General features: G+C 33.8%; 1 protein-coding gene across 9 annotated transcripts; it reads left to right on the top strand.

Moving 5' to 3' along the window:
- Positions 1–1,612: 1,612 nt before the first annotated feature.
- On the top strand, positions 1,613–25,226 carry LOC128217637 (5-aminolevulinate synthase, erythroid-specific, mitochondrial-like). Of its 9 annotated transcripts, none has more exons than XM_052924906.1 (12): positions 1,613–1,667; positions 7,397–7,465; positions 13,266–13,426; positions 13,781–13,879; positions 14,385–14,615; positions 15,660–15,876; positions 16,312–16,496; positions 18,445–18,624; positions 19,214–19,378; positions 19,781–19,920; positions 20,428–20,556; positions 21,802–25,226. In XM_052924906.1, exons 3-12 carry the CDS (start codon positions 13,273–13,275, stop codon positions 22,141–22,143), a joined length of 1,842 nt encoding a protein of 613 aa, XP_052780866.1. In that variant the 5' UTR covers positions 1,613–1,667; positions 7,397–7,465; positions 13,266–13,272; the 3' UTR covers positions 22,144–25,226. The 9 variants fall into 9 exon arrangements, with proteins under 9 accessions (XP_052780866.1, XP_052780867.1, XP_052780864.1 ...); XM_052924907.1 differs by having other exon boundaries at positions 1,641–1,690; XM_052924904.1 differs by lacking the exons at positions 1,613–1,667; positions 7,397–7,465 and adding an exon at positions 7,806–7,922.
- Positions 25,227–25,912: the final 686 nt, after the last annotated feature.

Here is a 25,912-nt window from a genome sequence, read left to right as displayed (position 1 = left end):
GTAGCCAGTCGCCAATGAACACCAGTCGGTCACCGCCTCACCACTGACTTGTAAACTGATCAATGACAGATAGGTCGCAAAAATGGCGCAAAAGAATCAACCGTCTATCTTTTACGAAATCGATCGACGCACAATGGGAACCAGTCTGCGATGAAAAAATACACCATTTGGAGAACTGTAGACGACCAATGAAACCTCTGAGCGACCATGTTTAAAAGATGGGATTGCGTTCTATTGTACTAAGTGTTTCTAAGAATCATTTGTCAAGTCACAGTCGACCAAGTACAAATAAAGTCTGGGAAGAGACCTTGTGGTATATAGTATTTGTAGTCTTCGTTTTATCTGGAGTGGGCACAGGAGTTGAGCGCGTCTGTCTGTAACTGTGTTCAAAAGAATAACGAAGTATGGCAAAACTCAATGTTAAAAAAGTGGAACATTTGAATTTGTTTTACCTTTGTCTCTTTTTACTGCCAGTTTGTTTATGGCGGGAAACGCTTGAAAATGATGTCCTTTGGTTCATGAAGTCTTCGAGACAATAACTGAATGGACGGACGTTTGATCCGATTTGGCGAGAAGTTCGATCGAAGCCTTGGTTGACTTTAAAAATTCGGTTTTATATAACAAATATAATATGGCAAAGGAGACCGTACGCATTTTTTCTGCTCATAGCAAAGAAGAAGGTGACCATTTGACTGTAAACAAGCATGTTAATAAATATTAACACAAACACCTGTTTGTAAATAATAGGATTATATTGATAATCGAATATAATATTACACGAAAATTTATAATAGATAATACGAAAACTATGTAGGGAAAACAAAAACACATTACATTTGAAATATGTACACAGAAACACTCAACAAAATACAAATATGACCTGTGATCAAGAACAATTCTACTCCCAGATATAACAAACGCAAATCAAAGCTTAATAAGTGAAGGTCGGGAGAGGAATTTTCAAAAGGACAAGTCATTCAGATAAAGTTCAAAGGCAGTGACCCATAACTCTTTCAAGCAGCAAATATGAAGAGAAAGTGAAAGGAGTAATTTCGCAATAACAATAATAATAATAATAATAATAATAATAATAATAATAATAATAATAATAATAATAATAATAATAATAATATATTTCAAATATAAAATTTGAAGCCTTTACGGATTGAATTGTCAGAGTGAGGATATTCTATCATATATGCAATTAATATCGTGCTGCTATCTTACATTGAGCTTTCCTGTTTTCGGTAGGACAATCAAAATATACACGATTTTATTCTTCCTATTTATGTTTGTATTGAAGTAGGGAATTAGATATCAGAAACTCTTTGCATGAATGTAAACAGTGATATCAGAATTAACTTTTTCAGACTGGACAGTTTTCATGGGCCATTTGTATTCTGTGATTGGAAGCAATCAATATATAATACACAGTTCTTCAAAACGAAGATGTACCTGGTGCATATAAACTCATGCATTGCATTAAAACATTAAGAAAATCGCCAAATCAAGGGAATGTCACAATTACTTATATAGAATAACGTTGGCGTTAAATATTCATATTGCCTTCAAATTAGTGACTCGTAACCTTTTCTTTTCTTGTTTAAACGCAATTTTCACGGTTATAAATAACTTTAAGACGACAACAACAAATCAATCAATCAAAGGTGAACTCTTCGCTTTTTCAAGTGTATGTTTCAAAGTTTGTCGAAAGACATGGAATTTTTGTTAATATAAACCATAAACGTCGTTTTTTCTTCTTTTACAATTGAATGATGAGTCATGTCTACCGTTCGTAGACGTAAGATTATGAATGTCTTATCCGAAAGATTTGTCTTATCCGGAATGGTTATGCAACATACAAAATCTTATGTAATTAATTTATCAACACAATCTTATGGTAATCAGTGTTGAAAACGTCAATGATTGGGTTAATCATTTCAATTTAAAGGAATCTTGGTAAAAAAATATCTATAATTTTTGTGAATTGTGGTGATGCCTGATGGTCGTCCTCTCAGTGCTGTTTTCTCATGTAATGAAACTTTTTTACTGCATGTTTTTATAACAGCAAGTTTGTTATGCATCAAAAATCACACAATGAAGACCACAGCTCTTGCACTGCTTCAGTTCAAATGTCATCCAGTTCCACCACTACTCTAGTCCAAATAATTGAACGTTGACGGATTTTTTTTAGATATTTGATATGGCAAATCCTTCACTTACAAATTGTTTAGTATCAAGTGGGTAGTTGTTCCGATCAGGATTCCGGGTTAAAGCATATAGCGTCTATAAAATATCATAAAAACAAGAAATATTACCAGATAATGTTATTTTATATTAGTTCCGTACACAAAAAATAAATATCCAACTTATAATTATGAGTTTGACGGCTTTTTTTCATTTCATTCTGTCAAAACATAACGATATATACATGAAGGGCACCTGCAAGGCTTTAGGGCACAGTTTTAAATCGCTCGGAACATTTCGGCCATGGCCGAGTTGTTACGATTGTATAACGAGGTCTATCTCGAAGCTTTCTCGGAGGAGGCCGAGCTATTACGATTGTATCGAGTTGTTCCCCTTCGCATAATTGTTGGCTGTGTCAGTCAACTTTCGTTTTATTGGAAAGGTAAACAACTTGTTTTAATGCATTAAATTAGGGATTATTCTAGAGACCAAAAAGGGGCAGGGGGGGCCAAAAAAAGGGCAGGGTGCACCAAAATCAGGGCAGGGTAGCATATGTAGCGGCAGCCGGTCGTTAGAGTGTTTAAGAAATACAACATGTGTTTAGTGTTAAACATATTAAGTGTTATGTCCACATGCTCATTTTAAAATAATGGCAAGAAATCAAAGTAGCAAAACACAACTTGACAAGCAATTGTTGATAATTAAGAATTTTATTCATGTAGATGCATTAATCCTCAAAACATTAATCAAAAGACAATCTATTGGCTATCAAATCATCAGCCAGTACCATTCTTTCACACATATTCCCATAATATTCATGCCTGTAGTGTTTTATGTGAAAATATGGGAAATAATTGTACTGACTGAGACATGTACTAAAAATTATGAAAAACATAGTCTACATTGTTCACATTTTCACAAAGTCCGAAATCGAACGATTATTCCTAGCTATTTTAGGTAGCTCACGATCTTTTTGCACAAGCTTCCGTTTAGAGGAAGGCATCACTAGAACTTAATATCATATTACGTACAAGTAGTGTTATCTATCAGACTTAAATCGAATATATGGGACAGTAATTCACATTTTCTTACCTTTTCCTTACCTTTTCTCTGAACTCCATTTTCGTCTTTTAGCGAGTTCAAGTAATTTTAAACATTAAAAAGTAGCCGAGGTAATTCGGTCTAATTATCGTTATTTAACCTCATTATAAATCTATTTCATCTCTCCCCAGCTCTATCATTAAATACCGCTTCGATAATTACTTTCCTAACTTCTTAATTCTGTCTACGGCATCAAACAATATATGCCGACATGTTGTTCAAACTTATACCGCTATACGCTATTAGTACAGCATTAACACCGGGAACCGCGCTTGAAGCATATAGCGTGCTGTGTGTATCGATTTTTTACACGCGCTAGTTGTAAACAAGCCAGTGACAGACACATGCTGTGCATAATTGCTGATTATCGAGTGTCAAACAAGGCAGTTGATGGGATTAAAACACCGTGGCGCTAATTAGGTAGGAATAGGGGCAGCGTGGGGGACCGGAAATAGGGCAGGGCGGAGCGCCCCGCTATTCCGCTCTAGAATAATCCCTAATTAAATGCTTGTTTAGTGCAAAATAACATTTCACTTACATGGTACAATATGAATATAACTCTTTATGATCAATTTCAACCATAAAATACTTCACTTAAAACAATTTCAATATTTTTAAAACACCCCCGTTTTTTGCACATTCCCGTTTAGACGTTAGGGATTGGAAGAATCTCGTTTAACACGTCTATTATTTTAGACTAACCACTACTCCTATTGTGATAACTTAACAAGAGGTGTTTTGCCAACAGAGTATTTTGTCACTAGGCATTTGTTTTCCATTTCTTGTGGCTGAGTACACAATGGAAAGTGTAATGTTCTGATGTTTCTGGAACATTGAATGTGTCCCAGCAGTTGTCTGTATTTTCAAGAGTGATTTTGGCCCAGATCTCTTTGAGATGGATATGTATGCTTAGTAATCGATTGATTATATTGTATTTTTTACTGATGTTTTCATCGACACAAACCGTTTTTCCAGGTATAAATGACATGTCATTTATTTAAACAGATTTGTCTGTTTCATTTCTCTTCCTAATCTTTGTATTTCATTAGTCATTTAACTGTTCTTCCATCAATTTTTTCATCAAATTCTTGACCAAGGTTTGCAGCAATATCATTTCATGGTAAGAACAGATTAATTTTTTTTTGTAGGTATTAAGGTAGTAGTGAAAGCTGTGTGAATTGCGATTGGCAGTCTAAATAATATTTGCATAGACCATTCTTCAGCCTTTGATAGACTTAAAATTCTATCTCTATAATTACCTATGCTGATAAGTTCTCCAGTATATTTGTTGCTTTTGGACTTGAAACACCCTTCTTAAAAAAAGATGAATAAATATAGCAGCTCCTGAAGGACCTGAATAACTTTTTGTAGAGTCATCCATGAAAGCCAGAATATCTGTCGCATTACAGATAATAAGCGCTTATTAATTTCATTTCAATCTAAATATGCAAACTTGAGACAGCTAATATTATCATTTTTGCATTTCAAGTGTATGACAACCATACATTTTCCTTTAAATTCATTTTCAATATAATTGATTAAAGCAATAAAAAAGGAATGTCATGTTTCTCCTAAGAATGTTTTCTTTCTTTGACAATGAGCAACTGTGAATTTTCTGTGTGACTATGTTTCTATGGCATTAAGTTACAGACAGCTAATTAATTTCATGGTACATTTTAATGTAAATAGGCAAACTTTAGACTGGAAATATAATCACTCTTAGGGTTTTTCGTACATGAGAACAATACAATTCCTTTAAATTCATTTCAAATCCAATTGATTTAAGCAATATGTCATGTTTCTCCGAAAATTCACTCACTTGAAGTTACACACCGTTAATTTTTCATGTACTCCATTTGCATCAGCCCTGAAGGTAGAAAAATTCTAATCCAGCAAAAAATATGTTAGTCTCTGGGATACCATATTCATATGTTGTTTTTTCTATCTGATTGCAGGTATTGGATTGAATTAATATTATAACAACAATTAAAAATTTGCTTAACTCAGACTTAAAAAAAATAAAATATTAATCTAAAGTAGCATTCACAATCTTAAATATAAAGGGAGTGCATCCTGGACCATAACGAGGCACCTGTCATTATATAATAATTTATATTATACCTGTAACTCAGACTTAAAAAAAATAAAACATTAATCTAAAGTAGCATTTACAATCTTAAATATAGAGGGAGTACATCCTGGACCACTACGAGGCACCTGCCATTAAGTAATGATATACCTGTAATTCCACTCCTAAGTTTTATCAAACACAATTGTGTAGTAATTGATACCCGATATAGAAAGAAAATGAAATATAAATTGACCAAATATGGTAGTATTATTGCCAATGAATTCAAATAAATAGCAGTATAAATGCATCTTATGTAAAACCATAATTTAACTAACGTTCTTAACTTATATGTCTAAAATTTATGTGATAAATTCCTTCAAAAAGAATTCTATGTAAACTTCACTTTTAATACCTCTTTATCAATAAGGTAACAATACTAGATAAAAAGATAATACCTTTTAAAGCTTCACTCCCACAGATTGAACGTTTTGACATTCTTTTATTTCTTTGTTTTGGAACGAGCCAATTTTAGCGAAAATGCATGGAAACCAGTGATATAAGACTGCTGACAAATGATCAGATCGCAGATTTTTATATTTAAGTTGAAAAATTGATGTTTTATGCATTTTTCTCAAACTGTTAGTTACAGACACTGGTATTAAAGTATTTGTAACTAAGGTATACTTAAAAGGACAGTGGTCAGGAGTTGCTCCCCTTTACACCTGTCACCGGTGTTTTTTTGGCAATGTACTTTAAAGGGCACAATAATATGTGTTGATGCAAATACAGTTTTTTTTATTGCATTTAATATTGTGTTTAATGCATTTGCCTTTTATGATCACAACAAAACAAAAATACATTTGATTTATGTATAAATATAAGCAATATGTTTGCACTTTTTGACTGGAGATTTTGTGGCCACCTAGCTATTAATAAAAAAACAACCTCGTATATAAAAGGATTTTATTTTAATTGGTACCTAAATTGTATGTCTTTTTGTTTTTACTAAACACTTTATATAAAGCCAGTTAATTATTAAATGGAAACAATTGTTTTTGTTAGAAGCTTTCTAGATGAATAAATCAATTTGGTCTGCTGATCTAATGGAGAGACTTGCTTGTTGGTTGTAATACAATAATAATGATGGATTTAAAATCAAGAACATAATAGCTTTGACTAGCCGTTGCTATCCAGTTGATCTATTTACACTGCAATTCAGATTCAGCATCTTTTATTGATATTTCAAGCTGTGTTCGAAGTATTTTTTCATCTTTGTAAAAAAACAGAATTAAAAACAGAAGGTTTGAATTTCCCTGTGAAGAGTTCTTGTTTTGAAAAATATGACAGATCGTGTACATAACTAGTTAGGTTCAATATATATATATATTAATTATTGACACTAAAATGCAAGGTTTTATATGACTCAATTATTGACATAAGATACACCCCTTTAGACGCAAGGTTTGATGTGACTCAATTATTGACATTAGTTGGACCCCATCAAATGCAAGGTTTAATATGACTCAATTATAAGCATAAGATGGACCCCTTCAAATTCAGGTTTGATGAGTCTCATTGGCATTAGATGGACTCCTTCAAACATAAAGTTTGATGTGTCTCAATTATTGGCAATAGATGGACTCCTTCAAATGCAAGGTTTTAAATGTGTAACAATTTTTTTATATTAATGGACCCCTGCAAATTCCATGTTTAATATGTATAGACTATGGACATTATTTGAACCCTTGTAAATTCATAAAAGATAGTCACAAACTTAATGACGAATGATGATGAAAGTGTATTACAGTCACAAACTTAATGACAAATGATGATGAAAGTGTATTACCCACTATTTCCTTATTTACTTCATTTCTCAGTGATGCTGAAGTTTGGTCAGTACTGAACATTGATTCGTGGTTGGGGTTGTGTGAGATAGAGGCTGTTTGGGATGAGAATAATAATAAAACAAATAGTTCGCGCTTGCAAAACATGTTTCCTGTTTCTTAGTACAGTCAATTTGTGTCTTTTTGGTTTCAGATTGGACCATTTGAGGGAGAAAGACTCAACATTACATCAATAAGCTACCTTAGTAAAACAGCAGAAACAGTAAGTACATTATAAAGTCAACTTTGGTGAACTTATAGCTTTTTGCCTCTCTCAAGATGTTACTTCAATCTTTAAGACAAGCTAAGCATCTTATAACCACATGAGGTATCTAATAAACGCTGCAGAAATGTAAGTCTCTGCTTATATAGATCTGAAGCCCTCTTGAATTGAGCTGACAAAAATTTGAACATGAAACCTGACGGATGAAACATTTCAAACATGTTAAACTAGCATGTTTTCAACCTGTGTCATCTAATCATCAACTTATGATGTGTATAAGTGTTGTAACGGCCGCGGGGTTGTTCAAATAACGTGATCTTGTAGAGATAAGGACAAGTTATCAATTAGCAAACTTTTACATGAAGTGTGATGACAGTACTCACTAAAATAAGTCATTTGATCAGTTTGGTAATAAGTGCTTGAGATCGGTGCATGTTGGATGACATTTGTACACAATGTAAGTTATTGTTTATAAAGTTTCAAAATGCTTAAATGATTGTTTTACTGCTTGGGGGATTTTGGAACATATTGTGGCACAGTGCTACACCAGTGTTTATAATTCAGCCTCATCATTAAACTATTATCAATATGATTAAGTGTATTCCACTCTTTTAGGGTTTAAGCCAGGTTTTAAAATGGGCAGTGGGTTGCAAAAGAGGGACAGGGCTCTTTTAGGGAGGCTGTGCTTCTGTTAAAGGAAGTTTGGAAGTACAGTATATTACTCCCTAGAAATGGGTAAAAACTTCCAAACTTGATTCCTTGGAAGTACAAAAACTTCCATAATTTTGAAGAAAACTTGAAACTTCAAAGTCAAAAGCTTGGTAGTTCAAAATATCAAAACCTGGTGTCAATATTACTTTTATGCTCACAATTTCAATCAGTCTTGAAGTAAAATGAATTATGATAAAGTAAATCTGTGAATTTGGCAAGATATGGCTTCAAATTATTTGATTTTTAACATACTATTTAAAACATACTGGAGAAAAAAAGAACTTCTAAATTTCAGTGAAAAGCTTCCAATATTGATGGTCAGGAAGTTCATACTCCCAGTTTTAAACTCCAAATGGAAGCCCTGGGAGGAAAGGGTACATTGTATCAGGCTGTGTAGAATTTAGATATGAATAGTTAGGAATTGTGTTTAAGTAGGTTTGGTTTCATCTTCAAAATAAGTTAAGTTTGTTTGTATACATTTATAATCATAGTATCAGTTTTGATAAAAACAGAAAATAATAGCTGATTATCTTAAGCATTTAATTCTCTTGGGCAAGAAGGGTGCCCATGCTGGTTTTCATTTGGAGAGAAGGGTGCTACCAAACAATGACTGGGTTCAGCACCCTTCCATGACTGTTAAGCTAAATCTCTAATGCTATTGACTTTTTTAGAACTATAATACCAAGGCTTTGGGAATCGCCGTCTTTACGGTGTGTTTGTTTGTGAAAATGATAGAAAAAGCATAGAATTACTATTAATATGCATTCTTAGGAAATTTGTATGTATGCGTTGATTTCTGCTCTTTGTGAAAAATAAATGAGAATACAGTATTTAATATGAAAACATTTCAATGTATTATTTAAGAAATATAACACACCACTGAGGGCCATATGACATTATAAGGACCGGCCAGTCAGCCACCGAATGTGTATATGGACTGAGATGATAGCCGAGGTCCATTCACCTTTGGGGGCTGACTGACCTGTCCTTATAATGTCATATGGCCCGAAGTGGTGTGTTATATTTCTTATATTATACCGAACACTTTTCATTACATTTCAATATTTTAAAGCGATTTAAATGTGTTTTATTGAACAAAGCTAATAATGCTTACTTGTGACAAGTTTTCGCCGTTGTGAAAATAGCAAGCCACACTTACCAATTGTATGACGTCAGCAGTCCATATTACATTTTTGGCGAGGTCCGGACCTGCCAAAAATATAATATGGACTGCTGTCGTCATTAAACTGGATCTTCATCAAAATACAGTGATACGGACCGATCTAGTTTATATATACAAAGAAGGGACAAATTTATGTGAGGTATAATATATAATGATAATATTTGCCTGCCTCACGAATGGTTTATCAACTGTAACAAAAACAGCAATAAATGACAATCCAATCGGCGCAATCTCCCAATAATGATGATGCTAGTTTAACTGCATCGGATAATCATCTGTCGAAACTTAACGTCATCATTAGGCTGATAGTTAATATGGCTGCATTAATGGTGATACTTGACAACCAGTGGCTAATTTGATGTTTCTTAGTGATAGGAATTTCATTAAGGCTGACTTATCTCCATCATTTACAAAATAAGGTAGGTCTTAAGCCTCAAACGTCTCTTTTTCATACCATATTAAACTGGAGAACTTTTAAGACAAAATATAGAGGGTTTTTTTTCTCATATGTGAAATACAACATATGTTAAGTGATATTGTAACCGAATAGGGATCAGTTGATAATTATAACAATACTTACTTGGAAATCTGCATTCAACTCTTACAATGACGTAGGTGATTATACTATCATTGGTTTTATTGATATCTTTCATGTCAAAATCTTATCATTATGATTATATATCAAGTTTTAAAACTGTTCATGTATAACTTACAATGTTTTCGTTAAACCCGGATATAACCATAAAAGATCATTGTACCATACAGAAGAAGTCACGTTTTATACTTCTCAATCCTTTTCTTAAATTAGGAGTAGATTTTCAGAGAGTTCAGTTGAAGTTTACCAGTTCTGTACATTCAGCTCAGCTTGCTTCTGTTTATTGTAAGGTTTTAAAATTAATAAGCAGTAAATTCAAGACAGTTTTAATTTTTGTGTTTTTTGTCCAGTGTGTCTGAGACTTATACGCAGTGTTCTCGGTAAGTTATTAAAACAGCTGCCGAATATAACCTAAGAGTAGAAAAATATCAGGAAATAATAATAAGCTGATTTTGTTTTTATATAAGTAGACTTAAGTACTTTGTACTTGTAATTATATAGATAATTAAGAAATGAATGTAGTCATTTGTATTCCAATCCAATGCGTCAGTTAAAATGTTGGGGAACTTTCTGTGGTTTAAAATTTTCTGAAAAACAATAAAGTCTAAAGGATGTAATTTTATGTTGTTTTGTTGTCATTTACTGATACATATGCATGATATATTTGACCTTTATTCATTGGTCTAAAGGTTGTCATGTGACCAACCATAGAAAGATATACATATGTTCACTGGCAAAAAAGTGATGCTGTTTTAAACAAACATGCAAGTGTGACCGGATGCTTGTTTGATTCCCATTGTACACCATGATAAAACAAGCAACCGGAGCTGCGTAAATGAATAATGTAGGAATAAAGTGTCTTTTTGAAAATTGTTAATCAAAGCATATAATGAAACATGAATAACAGGCTGATAAAAAAATCACTTTATGTTGTCCAATCAATGGGATTGACACATCATCAGCTTCATCTCTAATACCTTTAATACCCATTAGAAGGTTTTAGCTGAAGAGTTATGGAAGGGTGCTGAACCCTGTCCTTTTTCAGTAGCAACCTTTCACCCTCATGGAGACCAGCATGGGCTCTCTTCTGCCTTCATGAAAAGAAATGTTCCAGACTGTAAATAAAATATTTTATTTGTATTGTTTAAATCACATCAAAAGATTAATACGGTATTACATTCACACTTTACATACCATATCTGGCAGTTGAAACTTATTTTTACTTCAATTAAACATAATTAATTTCTAACATTTTCTGCCAAATTAATAACGTTCAAGTTCTTTACAGCCTGATACAATCAATGTGCCCTTTTTACCTGCAGCACCCTGTCCTTTTTCTGCAGCACCCTGTCCGTTTTATACATCACCCTGTCCTTTTTATGCAGCACCCTGTCCTTTTTTAAATCCAGGCTAAAACCCTACACATTTCAAATGTGTCAATGAACCTTGATTTGATAATTCGAGAGTAAATACAACTTGGGTGAACTAGCTGCCAGTGTGTCAAGGAGTTTCTATAACTTCCAAATGAACTTACCATATGAGTAAAAAAAGAATAAGAATGGTATCATATGTATGCTGTTAGTAAACTGTTGCTGTTAGTAAAATACTAAGCTGTATGTATGCTGTTAGCAAAATACAATGATTAATTTGATATTTGACCAGTTTGTTAAACTATTGATTTTGTGCTTGATTTCATTGCGAAATGTTTGCTAAATTTAACCCGTCTGCATGCAGATAGATCACGTTTTTAGAGAGTTATTTAACATCGTATACCAATGGCATTGAAGGATAACTGATACGATGTTTTAGGGTCAAAATGTAGAACACAGTTTAAAAACAAGGAAGACATTTTTTTGCACAACTGATAACCAGCTGTCGAAGGTAAATGAAACTTCTTTGTAAAATTACTTATTAATTAAAGCTCTTCCAATTGCAGTAAATATTAAAGTACATTGTATGAAATATGAATTTCCACCAGGTCATTTTCATGGAATAATGTGGTTGGGAAAGTTGTGCTATTGATGTCATTAATTGATTCATACTGTTTTGGAGTACTTAAGTTAAGTGAGTAGATGTCCATCTGATGAAGATAACTTTAAAGTACATATAAGTTTTGTAAATAACTAATCATATGAAGTATCAATCATATTATAAATATAGTACTGTTTACATTTCTGGAAATTTTGACTGGAATTTCTTGAATATTAACTATAAAATGGTAAGTAAAATGTTTCATAAATTATTAAACCTCAAACAGAGGGGCCTCAAAGTAGAGACTTTGAGCTTGTGAAATTCTCCAATTAATAGTTAAAAAAATAATTTTTTTTTAATAGATACTTGATTGAGCTAAAGATGTATTTAATAGGACATGTAAGGTAAATGAGTTAATCGATACATAGTGTTGGTTATTAAAGCTGCACTCTCACATATTGACCGTTTGATGGCTTAAAAAATGTCTTAAAATGAGCCATTGTTGTGTAAGTGTGTGAAAACCAGTGACTTAAGTCTGCTGACAAAATATCAGATCGATACTTTCCATGTTTATGTTCGAAAATTGATGTGTTACTAACGCTTGATGAAAAATGAAATTTTCGGCAGTTTTTCAAACAACTGAGTCATCTGTTCCAATGTTTTTGTGACAATCTTGGATGACTTAATTAAAGGCATTAATACCAAAATAAGCTGATTCTGAGACATTTTTTTTTTTTAATGTCAAAACTGTCAATCCATGAGGGTTTACATGTAGATTTAAAGGCCAGGAATATGGAAATGCCTTTGTTTTGTAGAAAATATTTGCCTTTCATGGTCTTTCATGAAGCCTTTATTATTTAGAAATAATACATACCAGTAATATCAATTGCCATGTAGTTTTAATAAAAAAATGGGTTTTAAAACAGCTTTAATATCACCTTCACAGAAATATAAAATCTAAATTAGAAATCACAAATAGGAAATGAAGAGCTGTTGTTGTAGGAAGATATTCAAGTTATAAGAAATTATTAATATTTGGAAATAAAATCTAATTTTGTCAATTTAACAAGCCGGATGCAGAAACTATGCATACATGATTAAACTGGTTCTTACTTCTCAAAATTCTCATAATTATGTTTTGAGAATGTATACATCTCTCTTATCACAGTTATTCTTATTTGTCATATTGATTGAGATAAACATCATACCATCATCACCACAACTTCACATTATTTTTGTGCACAATTTCTTGTTGTTTTTTCGCTAGTATATACCCATCTTAAAACCTATAAAAAAAATAATATTTGCACATTATATACTTATATACTCTTCTCTTACAGGTCTGTAATGAAGGCGTTACGTTGTCCATTCCTGACACGCGTAAGCGTGAACCAGATATCCCAGAATGCCCGGAGCTTGCTGACCAATCATGTGGGCAGCTGCCCGATAATGACCCGGATGATGTCCACTGCCCAGCTGGCTGATCTCAATGAGGCACAAGGTGGGAGGCTTATAATTTCCATTGAAGGAGTTAGTTTAAACTTTAAACAGTTTTCAATTTTACAATGATTGTGAAACAAGCTGTGCAACTTATATTAATCACTCTCATTGGCTTGATGTTGCACCAGAGTGTGGTCTTGTGCTGTGGGGGAAACCGGAGGACCCTGAGGAAACCCACATGTCCGACATGGTGCCCACAAAAGTGTTTAGATAGGAATGAATAATTATGATCAAAATGTAATATATCTACGCATGATATTGATTCTGTCAAGCTACAAATATATCATTCAACTAACCAAATGATATAGTTCGATATAATTAACATGTAAAAACAGCAATGTTTTATATTTTACAGCTACATTTAGCTCTGATGTGAAGAAGTGTCCATTCATGGCAGGGGCTGTGAAGGCTGAACAAAGCTCCCTCAACTTGGAAACAGTCCAGCCAATCAGTGGTAAGAGACCTTAGTATTATATTTGCTTGTTTAAAGTGACTCGTTTACAATTAAAGGGCCAGAAATATAAAATAATCACACAAAAACTTACTAGCAAATTGATAGATTTTTAAACATGGCAGAAAATGCTATATTTTGTTGTAACCTTTCGTACGGGCTTTGAGATGCATTGTACGGTCATAAGAGTGAGTGAAATAATAAAATTTCATCAAGGTTTTAAAACATTGTTGCTGACATTAATTCCTAAACTAGTCCCTTTAAAACACTCAAGATAAAGTTATTATTATGGCAGTCCTGAAAATTAGACTTTCCTGAGTTCTTATAACTCCTTGGCTTAAAAATTTGTAACACGTATTAATGTTACAAGGCTTGCAAATATTTACATGTGCAGGTCATGTATGCTTGTTCAAAATTTGAACCACTGAACTATAGCCATTAATATCTGAAGAATCAAAAAAATCAATATTGGAACAATAGATGTTAAATATAACTGTTTTCATCGCAGACAAGATTGCAGAGATAGAAAATCCCGAGGCACCAGCCAAGAAGGAAATAAGGCCCACACAGAGGGCACAAGAGGCCCTGAAGCAGTTTATGAAGGTCTCTCCTGTATTGGAAAATGTTGAGGCAGAGAGGGGACAGGCAAAGTCAGAGGCGGCTCCTATGCCGGGCCTAAAGCCCGAGCTACCTGGGAAAGAAGGGAAGGAAACAGAGCGTTTACCCAGAGGACCTTCAGGTAGCCTGAAATCTACTTTATGGCTTCAATCTGTATGAGGTTAGGTTGCCATGTAGCCTGAAGTCTACTTTATTGCTTCAATCTGTATGAGGTTAAGTTGCTAGGTAGCCTGAAGTCTACTTTATTGCTTCAAACCATATGAGGTTAAGTTGCAAGGTAGCCTGAAGTCTACTTTATAGCTTCAATCTGTATGAGGCTAGGTTGCTAGGTAGCCTGAAGTCTACTTTATTGCTTCAATCTGTATGAGGCTAGGTTGCTAGGTAGCCTGAAGTCTACTTTATAGCTTCAATCTGTATGAGGCTAGGTTGCTAGGTAGCCTGAAGTCTACTTTATAGCTTCAATCTGTATGAGGCTAGGTTGCTAGGTAGCCTGAAGTCTACTTTATAGCTTCAATCTGTATGAGGCTAGGTTGCAAGGTAGCCTGAAGTCTACTTTATAGCTTCAATCTGTATGAAGTTAGGTTGCTAGGTAGCCTGAAGTCTACTTTATAGCTTTAATCTGTATGAGGTTAAGTTTCCAGGTAGCCTGAAATCTACTTTATAGCTTCAATCTGTATGAAGTTAGATTGCTAGGTAGCCTGAAGTCTACTTTATAGCTTCAATCTGTATGAGGCTAGGTTGCAAGGTAGCCTGAAATCTACTTTATAGCTTTAATCTGTATTAGGTTAAGTTTCCAGGTAGCCTGAGATCTACTTTATTCTTTCAATCGTATGATGTTGAATTGCATCAATTTACTAATTGTATGATCATATATAGAGGCTAATTAAAGTGAAATAGAATAGGCTAAAATCCTGGAGACTATTCAGAAGGCAGTTGCAACATTGTAGTCTTGTCCAAAGTAATTTTAAATAAAGCAGATCAGATTGTAAAGTTATTCAGAAATTATTTTATATATCCTCATGAAACTGCATGCCTACAAGTTTAAAAGTGAACAAAATGATCACATTACTGTAAACGTCCTAGAATAAATTAGAATATATTTATTACATGCTTTTAAGTACTTTCAAAGATTTCATATTTAGCATTCCATTGTTTTCAATTCCAGATACAAGCCAGCTGTTCAACTATGACAAGTTCTTCAACACACAGATTGACAGGAAAAAGCGTGATCACTCGTACCGTGTGTTTAAAAAAGTTCAGCGAAAGGGCCCCAAGTTTCCGTATGCGGAGGAGTTTAGCGGAGCCCGGAAGGACATCAGCGTTTGGTGCAGTAACGACTATCTTGGCATGAGCTGGCATCCCAAGGTCACTGAGGCTGTCCAGTATGTGTTAAGGATTCATACTTATAACCACAAACATTTTATCACATCTTGTCATTTTGGGCCAAGTGCCGAAATCCTTGACTTAGAAGAAAAAAAAGTACCATTGTTCTTTAAATGAATAGAATTATGAAGGTCTGAATGTGTACAGAATAACTTGACCTGGCTCATTTACCAGCTATGTTGGGGTGAGAGTGGTCTAATGGTATAGGTGTCCGCCTCTCACCCAAGAGGTTGTAGGATCGATCCTCACCAGGGGTACTTTCTCATGGCCAGAAAAAAAGACACAGTACTGGTTCCTGCCCAGGAAACAGATGTGATAGTGATTTTCTAAGCTATCAGCTTTCGTCAAACTCTTAAATGTTATGCACTACTTTTGAATCTGCATAGCAAAGTGTATCTTTAATCATTATAATTGTTATCCATCTCCACTTTTAGCAATGCCTTACTGGAGCATGGGGCTGGTGCTGGTGGAACGAGGAACATCTCCGGGAATTCTCCCTTGCATGAAGAATTGGAAAGCGAAATTGCCTCCCTCCACAAGAAAGATGCCGCCCTGGTGTTCACGTCTTGTTTTGTGGCCAATGACTCTACACTGTACACCCTCGGCAAGTCCATTCCTGGTAAGGTTTGCAGACAGGGTTTCCTTTAAATGCATGAAATTTGAATGTGTTATCTATTTTTACCTCGACTATTCGAAGAATAGGTGGGCTATACTACTCGCCCCAGCGTCGGCGTCCGGTTAAAGTTTTAGGGCAAGTTGGGATTTTCACTCCTAAGTCCAATACCCTACATTCAATTGACTTAATACTTCACACACAAATTATGGCCCTTGAATTTATTTTTTTTTCCTTTGAAAGGCATATTTGTATATTCTTAACCAGATTTTCATAACGGGAAATCAAGTTATTTGAATGACTTGCGTCATATTTTGGGCGGGCTGGTGGGAGGGCAGCATCAAAGTCACCTTATGTATCGAATAATTTTAGTTAGGTTTGACATAAAGAGACCAAACTTGGTATTATTACATCGTTATTGTATTCTAAGTCAAAGCGGCGAAGTCGAGCGCGCTGTCTTACGACGGCTCTTGTTTTATGTCCTTGAAGGTGGGCATATTAAAATTGCACTGTTCATCCGTCCGTCTGTCAGCACACACAAATGGGTATATATTGGGTACTAATTCCTTCATTCCTTATTGAAGATGAATTTGTTAGATAGTGCTTGATGGTTAGGGTCTGTTAGGGATGGTAAGGCATTAGTGGGTATATTTTTATAATGGGAGTAACTGTTTTTCTGTCTGTCAGTGTGTCCGGCTCAACTTGTTCACAGAAACGATGTTTATATTTGTAATAAATTTCATCACTCCGTTCTTAAATACTTGTGAGTTATGCCCCCTGATTAACTGAGAAAAACAGACAAGCATCGGCATCAGCTTGTGGTTCTCTTTGTTGTAAATATTAGCACGTTCTGTAAGCGTGTTATATTGCGTTAAGCAACTATAAGGCTTTTCAAAAGGCTCTCTCGGGTTATTTTTTCCTTTCATGTTCAGTGGCTATTTTATGAGCCAAGCAGTTGATATTTGTCAAACACATTTAAAGTAATGCGACATTTCAGCTAATTGCATCCTTTGATTTTAAGTGTCATTAACCATAATGTTCTTGGTGAACAGTTTCAGCTACATTTCATCTTGCATGTTAGATCACAATTAGAGTGGTTGATATATTGAGTGCTTCCTTTGCCTTGGGCAGGGAACAAACATGTACCTATGCTCTACATTTTGCTTTTCTATACTAGCTTGGTGAATTAAAATCTATGGTTTGCTTATTTTTTTAAAGCAATGGCTGTAGTTTTGTAGGACTTACAATGCTAAGGAAGTATGAAAAATGTCTTTTTTCATTTAAAATCTTTTTCGACTTTGATGTGATATAATGATATACGGTCTAGACATTGATACTTATAATATCTGTCATGTGCTTCTGTCTGGATAGAACAACCAACCCCAAGGCACCTGAGTTGCCAAGTCTCTGAGTTGCCAGGTAACCTGGCTTGCCAAGTTATCAGCTACGCTGTGTGCCCAAGGGTCAGATTTTTCAATCCGGACTGGACACACAAGATTTATTTTTTTAGCATACCTTAAATGACTTTTTTTGTGGAAAAAATTGACATAGAAAACTGAATTTTTGTACATTTCACCAAAAAGCGAGAGCAATGATGTGCAGAATTTCTTACTCAGTGCATTTGTGATAGAGTCACTTTAATATAAAATAATTTAGGGTTATTTTGTTCTATTTTTAAAGCTTTATTTTATGTAAAAGTAATGTTTATGGAAATTCTATCATAGTTAGTCTTAGATAAGTTGTATAATAAAAGAAAAAAAAAGAATTGTGTCATTGCCCATTATTCTTCAAGAATGGGGGATGCCAAATAGAGTTTTCCAGCACAGCTGAATTCAACGGAAATGCCTATCCGATGTGCTAGAAATTGCACCCAAGGTAGAGATTCCATTAGACAAACTTTAAATCATCCTTAACAGAAATAGTAGTAACTTATAGGTTTCAATTTCTATTCCAGGTGTGCACATATTCTCGGACCAAGGTAACCATGCCTCTATGATCCATGGTATACGTACGAGCGGGGCACCGAAGCATATCTTCAGACATAATGACCCGGAACATCTGGAGAAGTTGCTCAGTGAGATCGACCCCTCCGTGCCCAAGATTGTGGCCTTTGAGACAGTCCATTCAATGGATGGTGAGTTCAAAAAACAAACATAAATGTCAGGCAGTCATTTTAATGTGACTTTTGGATGAACAAGCCTGAATTTTTATACTATTGCTAAGCATCCAAGATGACCTGCTGTAAGAAATCCAGCATTTTTCAAAATTAACAATGTCTTTAACAGAATAATGGATATTTTCTAAAATAACAAAATGATATTGTGAAAAAAAGAAATTTATTAACATAATCAGTTCATGTTTAATGTTGATGAATATCATAAAAGATTAATAGAGTAACAGAAAATCAGAAAAACTGATTTTTGCTTAGGCCCAGAAAAACAACAAAATTTGGTTCGGGTTGCCCAACCCTACCTACGAAATAGGTGGTCGGTAATTTTTTTTTATATATTAAGTGTGTTTTAATATGTAGTTTAAACCTTAAATGCTTAATACAGAATGTTTACACCAATTTCCAATGATGGAACTAACGTTCTTATGTAAAGCCTAATAAGAAAATAAAAATTCTACCTACCCTACCTGTTTCCGAAAAAGATGTAAACCTAATCAAAGCATTTTTTTGGCCTTATGGAATTTTGTTAATAACCTATATTTTACATCCTCAGGTGCTGTATGTCCTCTGACGGAGCTATGTGCTGTGTCACACAAGTATGGTGCTTTGACATTTGTGGACGAGGTTCATGCTGTCGGGTTGTACGGGCGGAACGGAGCTGGGGTCGGGGAGAGGGACGGGTGTATGGACAAGTTGGACATCATCACTGGAACACTAGGTATGTGAGATTAGCTCAATTGATTAATCTTAGTAGCTCAATATATTAATCTTTAAAATAAATGACTTATGCAGTTACTACTTCCCAAGAATTTGTCAAACATGAGGAGATTACTATAACTTTAGTTTAAACTTTCGTTATTTTACAATGATTATGAAACAAGTAATAACAACATAATATTAATCACTCTTGTTGGCACAATGTTACACGAGAATATGGTCATGTGGGTTGTGGGCGAGACTGGAGTACCCGGGGAACCCACTTGTCCGACTTGGTGACCACAAACTTTTACTAGAACTTATTTTATCTCTGCGATTCAATCTGAATACAGCAACATTATATGTATTTATATGGTATCTTCTTCAATTGGTATAAAGTGATCGCAATCCAATCTTATTTCAGGCAAGGCATTTGGCAATATAGGAGGGTACATCGCTGGCTCCGCAAGTACAGTGGATATGATACGGAGCTACGCGGCCGGGTTCATCTTCACCACGTCCCTGCCCCCCACCACTCTTGCGGGATCACTGGCTTCTATTAAGGTAATGATTAAATATAAGGTGATAGTTGGTGATACTGGTGTTAATATATATCAGATTCCTCTGCATGTTACAGTTAATTAAGTTGCATGTTAGAAGCCTGTACAATGCTCACATGGACTTCTATTATAAATGAGTGATGAACATGTTGGAAATTGATCAACATCATTTAAAAAGATGCACTCTTACTCCCAAATAAGATGTACATGTTCCACCATTAATACAATTGTTTTAATTTACCAAAAATGATAAATAAATATGGAAAACAAATGATACTGTGTTTAATTTGAAAGAAATGTACAGAAATCACAGTATTTCTATAAGGCGATACTTGTGAGACAATAGTTGATCACTGTAAATCTTTTAGGACCCACCAGTCATTTAATATTTGTGCGTTTCCAGCTATTAAATTCACTGTTACAATCTTTTTATCAGTAATTAATATATTTTTTCCATAAATGCATTATTTAGTAAGTATAGAACTATTTTATGATGATTTTCCCTCTACAGGTGTTGCGAAGTGACGAAGGTCGACAGCTGCGGTTCCGTCACCAGGAGGCGGTTCGCTACCTCCGGGAGAGACTAGTGGAGGTTGGGATACCTGCCCTGCACTGCCCAAGCCACATCATTCCCGTACATGTAAGTGCCATGGCGATCATGTAGCAGACATTGTTAAGACATTTTTTAGACACTTTTGAAGTTCAATATCCAGGATTTATTGCAATAATGTGGACATATAATACTGGCTACATACAGTCGAAACCCGTTGGCTCGATATCTCATGGCTCGATATCCTTGTTGGCTCGAACCAGATTAAAAGGACCGATTTTTTTTTACTCTTTGTTCATATAAAATTCGATCGGATGGCTCGATATCTTGAGGGTCGATATTTCTCCACGCTCGAAGTCATTTTTGCGGTCCCAAGTTAGAATTTCACACTTTGTTTTGTATGCTTATTCAATGTCATTAGCGCGGGTTCAGTTAAGAATCTCACACCTTAATTTGTTTGCTTGGCTTCATTTAGCACAAGGCTCTAATCGATTAAAATTGCTTAACTGGTATTATAATTATTATCAAATTTAAATGGTTAAACAGGTTGATTTAACATGCCATCACTTTAAGTTTTGTCTCTAATTGTTTTCCATCTATAAATTTCTATGCATTTTGATATACCTTATGAGCTATAGTTGTGTTACACAGTGTTTAAAATTGCTTGTTTGTTGTTTTCGCATTAATGTATTTTTATAATAATTTAAAAAAAAATCAAAATATATTTTATAAGTATCGAATAAGTCATGCTACGAACTTAACGATTGTAATAATTTCCACTAGCTACTCTTCGCTTCTCTTGCGGAGATGGCGTAGCCAATAACAAACGACGTAAACAATACTTTTAGTAACGAATAAAAAAATAACATTCTGTAAGCAATCCCGCTTGGTTCGATATTCTCGAGGCTCGAAGTATTTTGGCCGGTCCCTAGAATATCGAGCCATCGAGTTTCGACTGTACATAAAAGAAGTCGCTATGAAATAAATGCATTTGGCTATCATTGTTAATCCCTTCTTCTTTCTATCTATTGTTTGTGTGGAGTTAAGCTTATTAAAGCATCTAATAAGGTTTTAATTTTTTATCTGCTTAATAGTTATTATGACATGAAAATTCGCCTAGCTCAATATTTTATTTTTCTATGGACATTATGTTGATTTATGGCTTACAGTGAGAGATAATTTGTAAAGATTAAAATTATTTGAAACTTAATGAAGAATTATGTTTCTTTATATTATGATTTGTTTATCTTGTGACAATGTATAAAGAATTTTTTTTTTTCTTTTAAATATTGGTTATACCAATAAGGATTTAATTTTACTTATATCATATTACAGGTAGGAGATGCTGCCCTGGCAACCAAACTGAGCAATGACCTCCTGACGGACCACCAGATCTATATTCAGGCCATAAATGCCCCAACAGTGGCCCTGGGTCAGGAGCGACTCCGTATCGCTCCCACCCCCCACCACACCACTGAAATGATGGACGATCTAGTGGACCGCCTCGTGCAAGTTTGGAACAAAAATGGCCTCGATCTTCATAACAACGTCTGCCCAAAGTCATGCGAGTTTTGTCGCAAGCCCCTTCAGTTTGAGCGATTCTTCTCTCGTGACCCAATCTGCCAGCGATCCAACTGTACCTACTCCTCGCTCCAGAGCACGCTCCTCACGGCTTGAACATCTCAAAAAGGAATGCGGAAAACATGACACTATTAATAGAAATTTTCATATTTTATAACAGCATTTGTTATTTCCTTGAATTAAATCAAATGATTAAAGTGAAATAAGAAATGTCACATCTTCCTGACTCACGTAAAAGCCTATGACCTGCAATATTTTTTTAGCCTACCCAGTGGTCATTATGTAATCTTTTTTTATTATGTAATTAAGTTGTTAGGAATTTAAAAAATCCTAATTTTTTTTAATCTTCTTGTTTTTTTCATTATAGAAAGAAGTGGTAAGGAATTAAAACAAATCCTCATTTTTATTTAATCTCCTTATTTTTTCAATACAGAATTAAGTGGTTAGAAAATAAAAGAAAGCTTTTTTTTACAGTGACCAGACATTAGAAGTTTAATTTTGTTCTGAAAGTGATCTGTTTTTCAAAAAATAAAGACAAGATATTGTCAAAAGCCTTGTTGTCAGCAGCAGCAAAATTGTGCAAAAACAGGAACCTTGTCATACCTAAAAAACGTTAATATATGTGTTAATAGTTAAAATATGGGTCACATATCTCTGACTTAATGATACCACATTTTTGCCCCTTAATTGAATAAAAAAAAAGATGAGCGTTAGCCCCATTTGTGGTGCTCTTGTTACACATAAAAGACAAAAAACGAAACAAAATCATACATTTTCTCAATTTTATTGTGGTATCAGGTGGTGGGAAAAGTATTTTATTCAAATGACTCTATTTGGCACTCAATCATTTAATTGACCGATAAAGGAATTTTATCTTGTTAATAAACATAATTGTACAATCCAAAGATTATGTTAAGCACCCCTGACAAATGAAATGGTCAAGCGAGGCTTCCATTCAGTGTCATGTTAATTACAGGATGGAATATACAGAGTTCAAGATCAATGTCTCTTACTGTAGTAGAATGTTTTCGTAACCATGACAACTGGTTGGAAACAATCATTTTTATCTCTCTTCAATGGATGTATCATTATGTTATCAATATCATTTGGTGGTTGTTATTGTCTTGTTGTATAGGTATCTTTTGTGATATTTGTTCTATTAAAGCTGTGATGTTATTGTTGAGCAGCGACATTGGACTGGTTAGGAAATTTAAAGGGAGTAGACACCAGATGATACTATTGCAGGGAAAAAAAGAGGAAATACTGTATTTGCTGATTTTGGGACCATCTGGTGTCTAGTCCCTTTAATATGTTATTGCGTTATGAAAATTGGTTTCTAGTTATTAAGAGTTTATTTTGAAATATTAAAGTTGGTGCTTAAAATACACTTCATATGCTGGCAATGAAATGTGGTTTAGTAATCTATGTTTTTCAATAGTTAACTTAGCCATAAATCCTTTCCCAAATTCTTACATGCATGCTGAAAAAATAGGACAAGTTTTTACAAAAAACTTTTTACATTTTATTTTCTTAAATATTTGAATGCATTTTTATTCGGTGGAGGTTTACTTAATCATTTTTAATGTATCGCTTTCTTCTTCTTTTCATGCAAATCAAGATTATTTAATTTAACAAATTTATTTTATGCTTTATAATTGTAGCAAATGATAGGTGTATTCAATTTAAACTTAATAACATTAGTAAAACTATTGTAATCAGATCAAAATAGTTGTTAAAACCGAAGATTATTTAATTTAATTTAACAAAAATATTTTAAACTTAATAATTGTAGCAAATGATATGTGTATTCAATTAAAACTTAATTACATTAGTGAAAGTATTGTTATCAGATCAAAATACTTAATACGTAATATGAATAACCCAAAATTTTATCAATTGTCTAAAATAAGGAATCCACATTTTTATTTTGTCATTTAAAAAAATAAATAACTAAGATTAAATTTGTAAAAAGAATTTAGTATGGGTGGATGAGTTCCCATTTAAATAACACTTGTATTATTATTGTCATGTATGTGTGATAAATTGTTAAGTTGTCTTTCATTTTTATGTTCATAGTTGCATATTGTGTGTCTTATTTTTAAACAGTTAATGTTAAGATTTTAGTATTTAAGTCTTATGCTGCAAAGATGGCGCCAATTTTGATAATTAAACAAGAGAATTAATAAAAAAATTGAAAAAAGCTTAGAAACATCAACAAATTATAGACAATATATAATACAGATATGGTCTCCATTTGTTATCTAGGCACTACATTGAGAAAAAAATGGTGAAAGTGCAATACCATAAACTTTGTTTGTTTGTTTCTGGTGTGTAGTGTAATATAGCTCTATAAATCACATTGTGCTGGCCCTGGACTCATTTTCTTTAAACTTCTTAAGCTTAACTGGCTGGCTAAAGTAGCTTATTATAGCTTGTAACATAATATGTAATGACTTATTAGTTGAAATATAAAATAGAAACTAATCTCTTATTAATTTCTTAAGGAATTCTTTATATTTTCCAGAAATGACTTGATACTTGTCAGTTAGTTCTAAAATATGTCTTTGTTAAAGTGCTTCTTTGCTATTTTCTATCAAGTTGAAATAAAATGTACATGTACTTGATAATCACACAGAATAGCTGACCATTATAATGTCATGTTGTATGTTTAACTTCATGTACTTGTTAATCAGGCCCCAATTTCTCAAAACTTCTTAAGTCCCTTATAACAGGATTAAGCTGAGCTTACTTTTTTGTCTTTAAATAATTTGCGTAATATTTACTTCTTTAAGAGTCTTTATACTTTATATAAGAATTATCTTTATTATTTTCACAATAAACCATTTTTCATTTATCAAAATCCAATTTAAGGATATTTTTTTACTTGTTTAAGTAACCTACTTAAGACTTGAGAACTTTCGAGAAATTGGGGCCTGTTGTTACGTTGAAACAGCTGCCTTTTGACAGGCATGTTGCATTTATGTTGTGTTACGATCTCTGCCCGTAGTCGAGAAGATGATAAATTTTACGGGGCATATTTTATAGTTGATCTTTTTCAAAATAAATATTTTTTAGCAAATAAAATGTGGAACATCCTTTTATAAAACTGAATACAAATGATTTATTCCGAATATTTAGATTTATTCAAATAAAGCTTAATAAATTACTGATGACTTTCATTGTTCTTTAACCATTTTCAATTTAGTATTGGTTATAGGTTTAGTCTTAGTTATTAGAGTTGTTTTAGCTGCATTTTTAATAGAAAAAATCTGGTTTGTAGATTTGCGAATTCGGGCAGGTTTGGGCGCTAACCAATATTGCTTTAAAGTGTTTTCCATGTCATTAATACAACAGTTTTTATCTGATCTCCATGAAACTTGGTCAGAGTATTTGTCAGCATGATATTAAAGACCAATGAAAAGGGTCATCTCTGGTTGTGTCGCCTGAAAAGACGACATATAGGGGTTACTTTTGTCGGCGGCGGCGGCGTCCGCGTCCCATTTTCGCTTGTCCGGGGTATATCTCCTAAACTATTAGTGGTATCAACTTGAAACTTCATATGTACATAGATCTTATTGAGGGCAAGTGCAGTGCACAAGAACTGTTACTCTTGTTAAAAATATGGACACAATTGTGGTAAAGTTTCTTTTTCCTATCTCAAATTCATCAGTGTAGATCCAATCTCCAAGAAAATTGGTCACAACTTTTCTCAGCATGGAATACATGTAAAATGCAGACCCAGAAGAAGATGAAGAGCTGTTTAATTGAGTGCAACACCAAGTTCATACCAGAATGTGCAAGAAAAGACAAACATTAAACTTGCAGATTTTCAAACCCTAAAGAACCATTACCTCAGACATTGGTC

The sequence above is a fragment of the Mya arenaria genome, chromosome 14, assembly GCF_026914265.1.
Source record: "Mya arenaria isolate MELC-2E11 chromosome 14, ASM2691426v1".
Classification (NCBI taxonomy): domain Eukaryota; kingdom Metazoa; phylum Mollusca; class Bivalvia; order Myida; family Myidae; genus Mya; species Mya arenaria.
Note: the sequence above shows the minus strand (reverse complement) of the source record. Positions and strands in the feature narration are given on the sequence as shown.

Bases quoted from the DNA above. Each gene is read 5' to 3' on its own strand.
- LOC128217637 (XM_052924903.1), top strand. From the start codon at position 12,307: ATGTATTTAATAGGACATGTAAG. The intron at 14,616-15,659 runs GTAGCCTGAAAT...TTTCAATTCCAG, and splicing joins TTTACCCAGAGGACCTTCAG to ATACAAGCCAGCTGTTCAAC. The intron at 19,379-19,780 runs GTATGTGAGATT...ATCTTATTTCAG, and splicing joins CATCATCACTGGAACACTAG to GCAAGGCATTTGGCAATATA.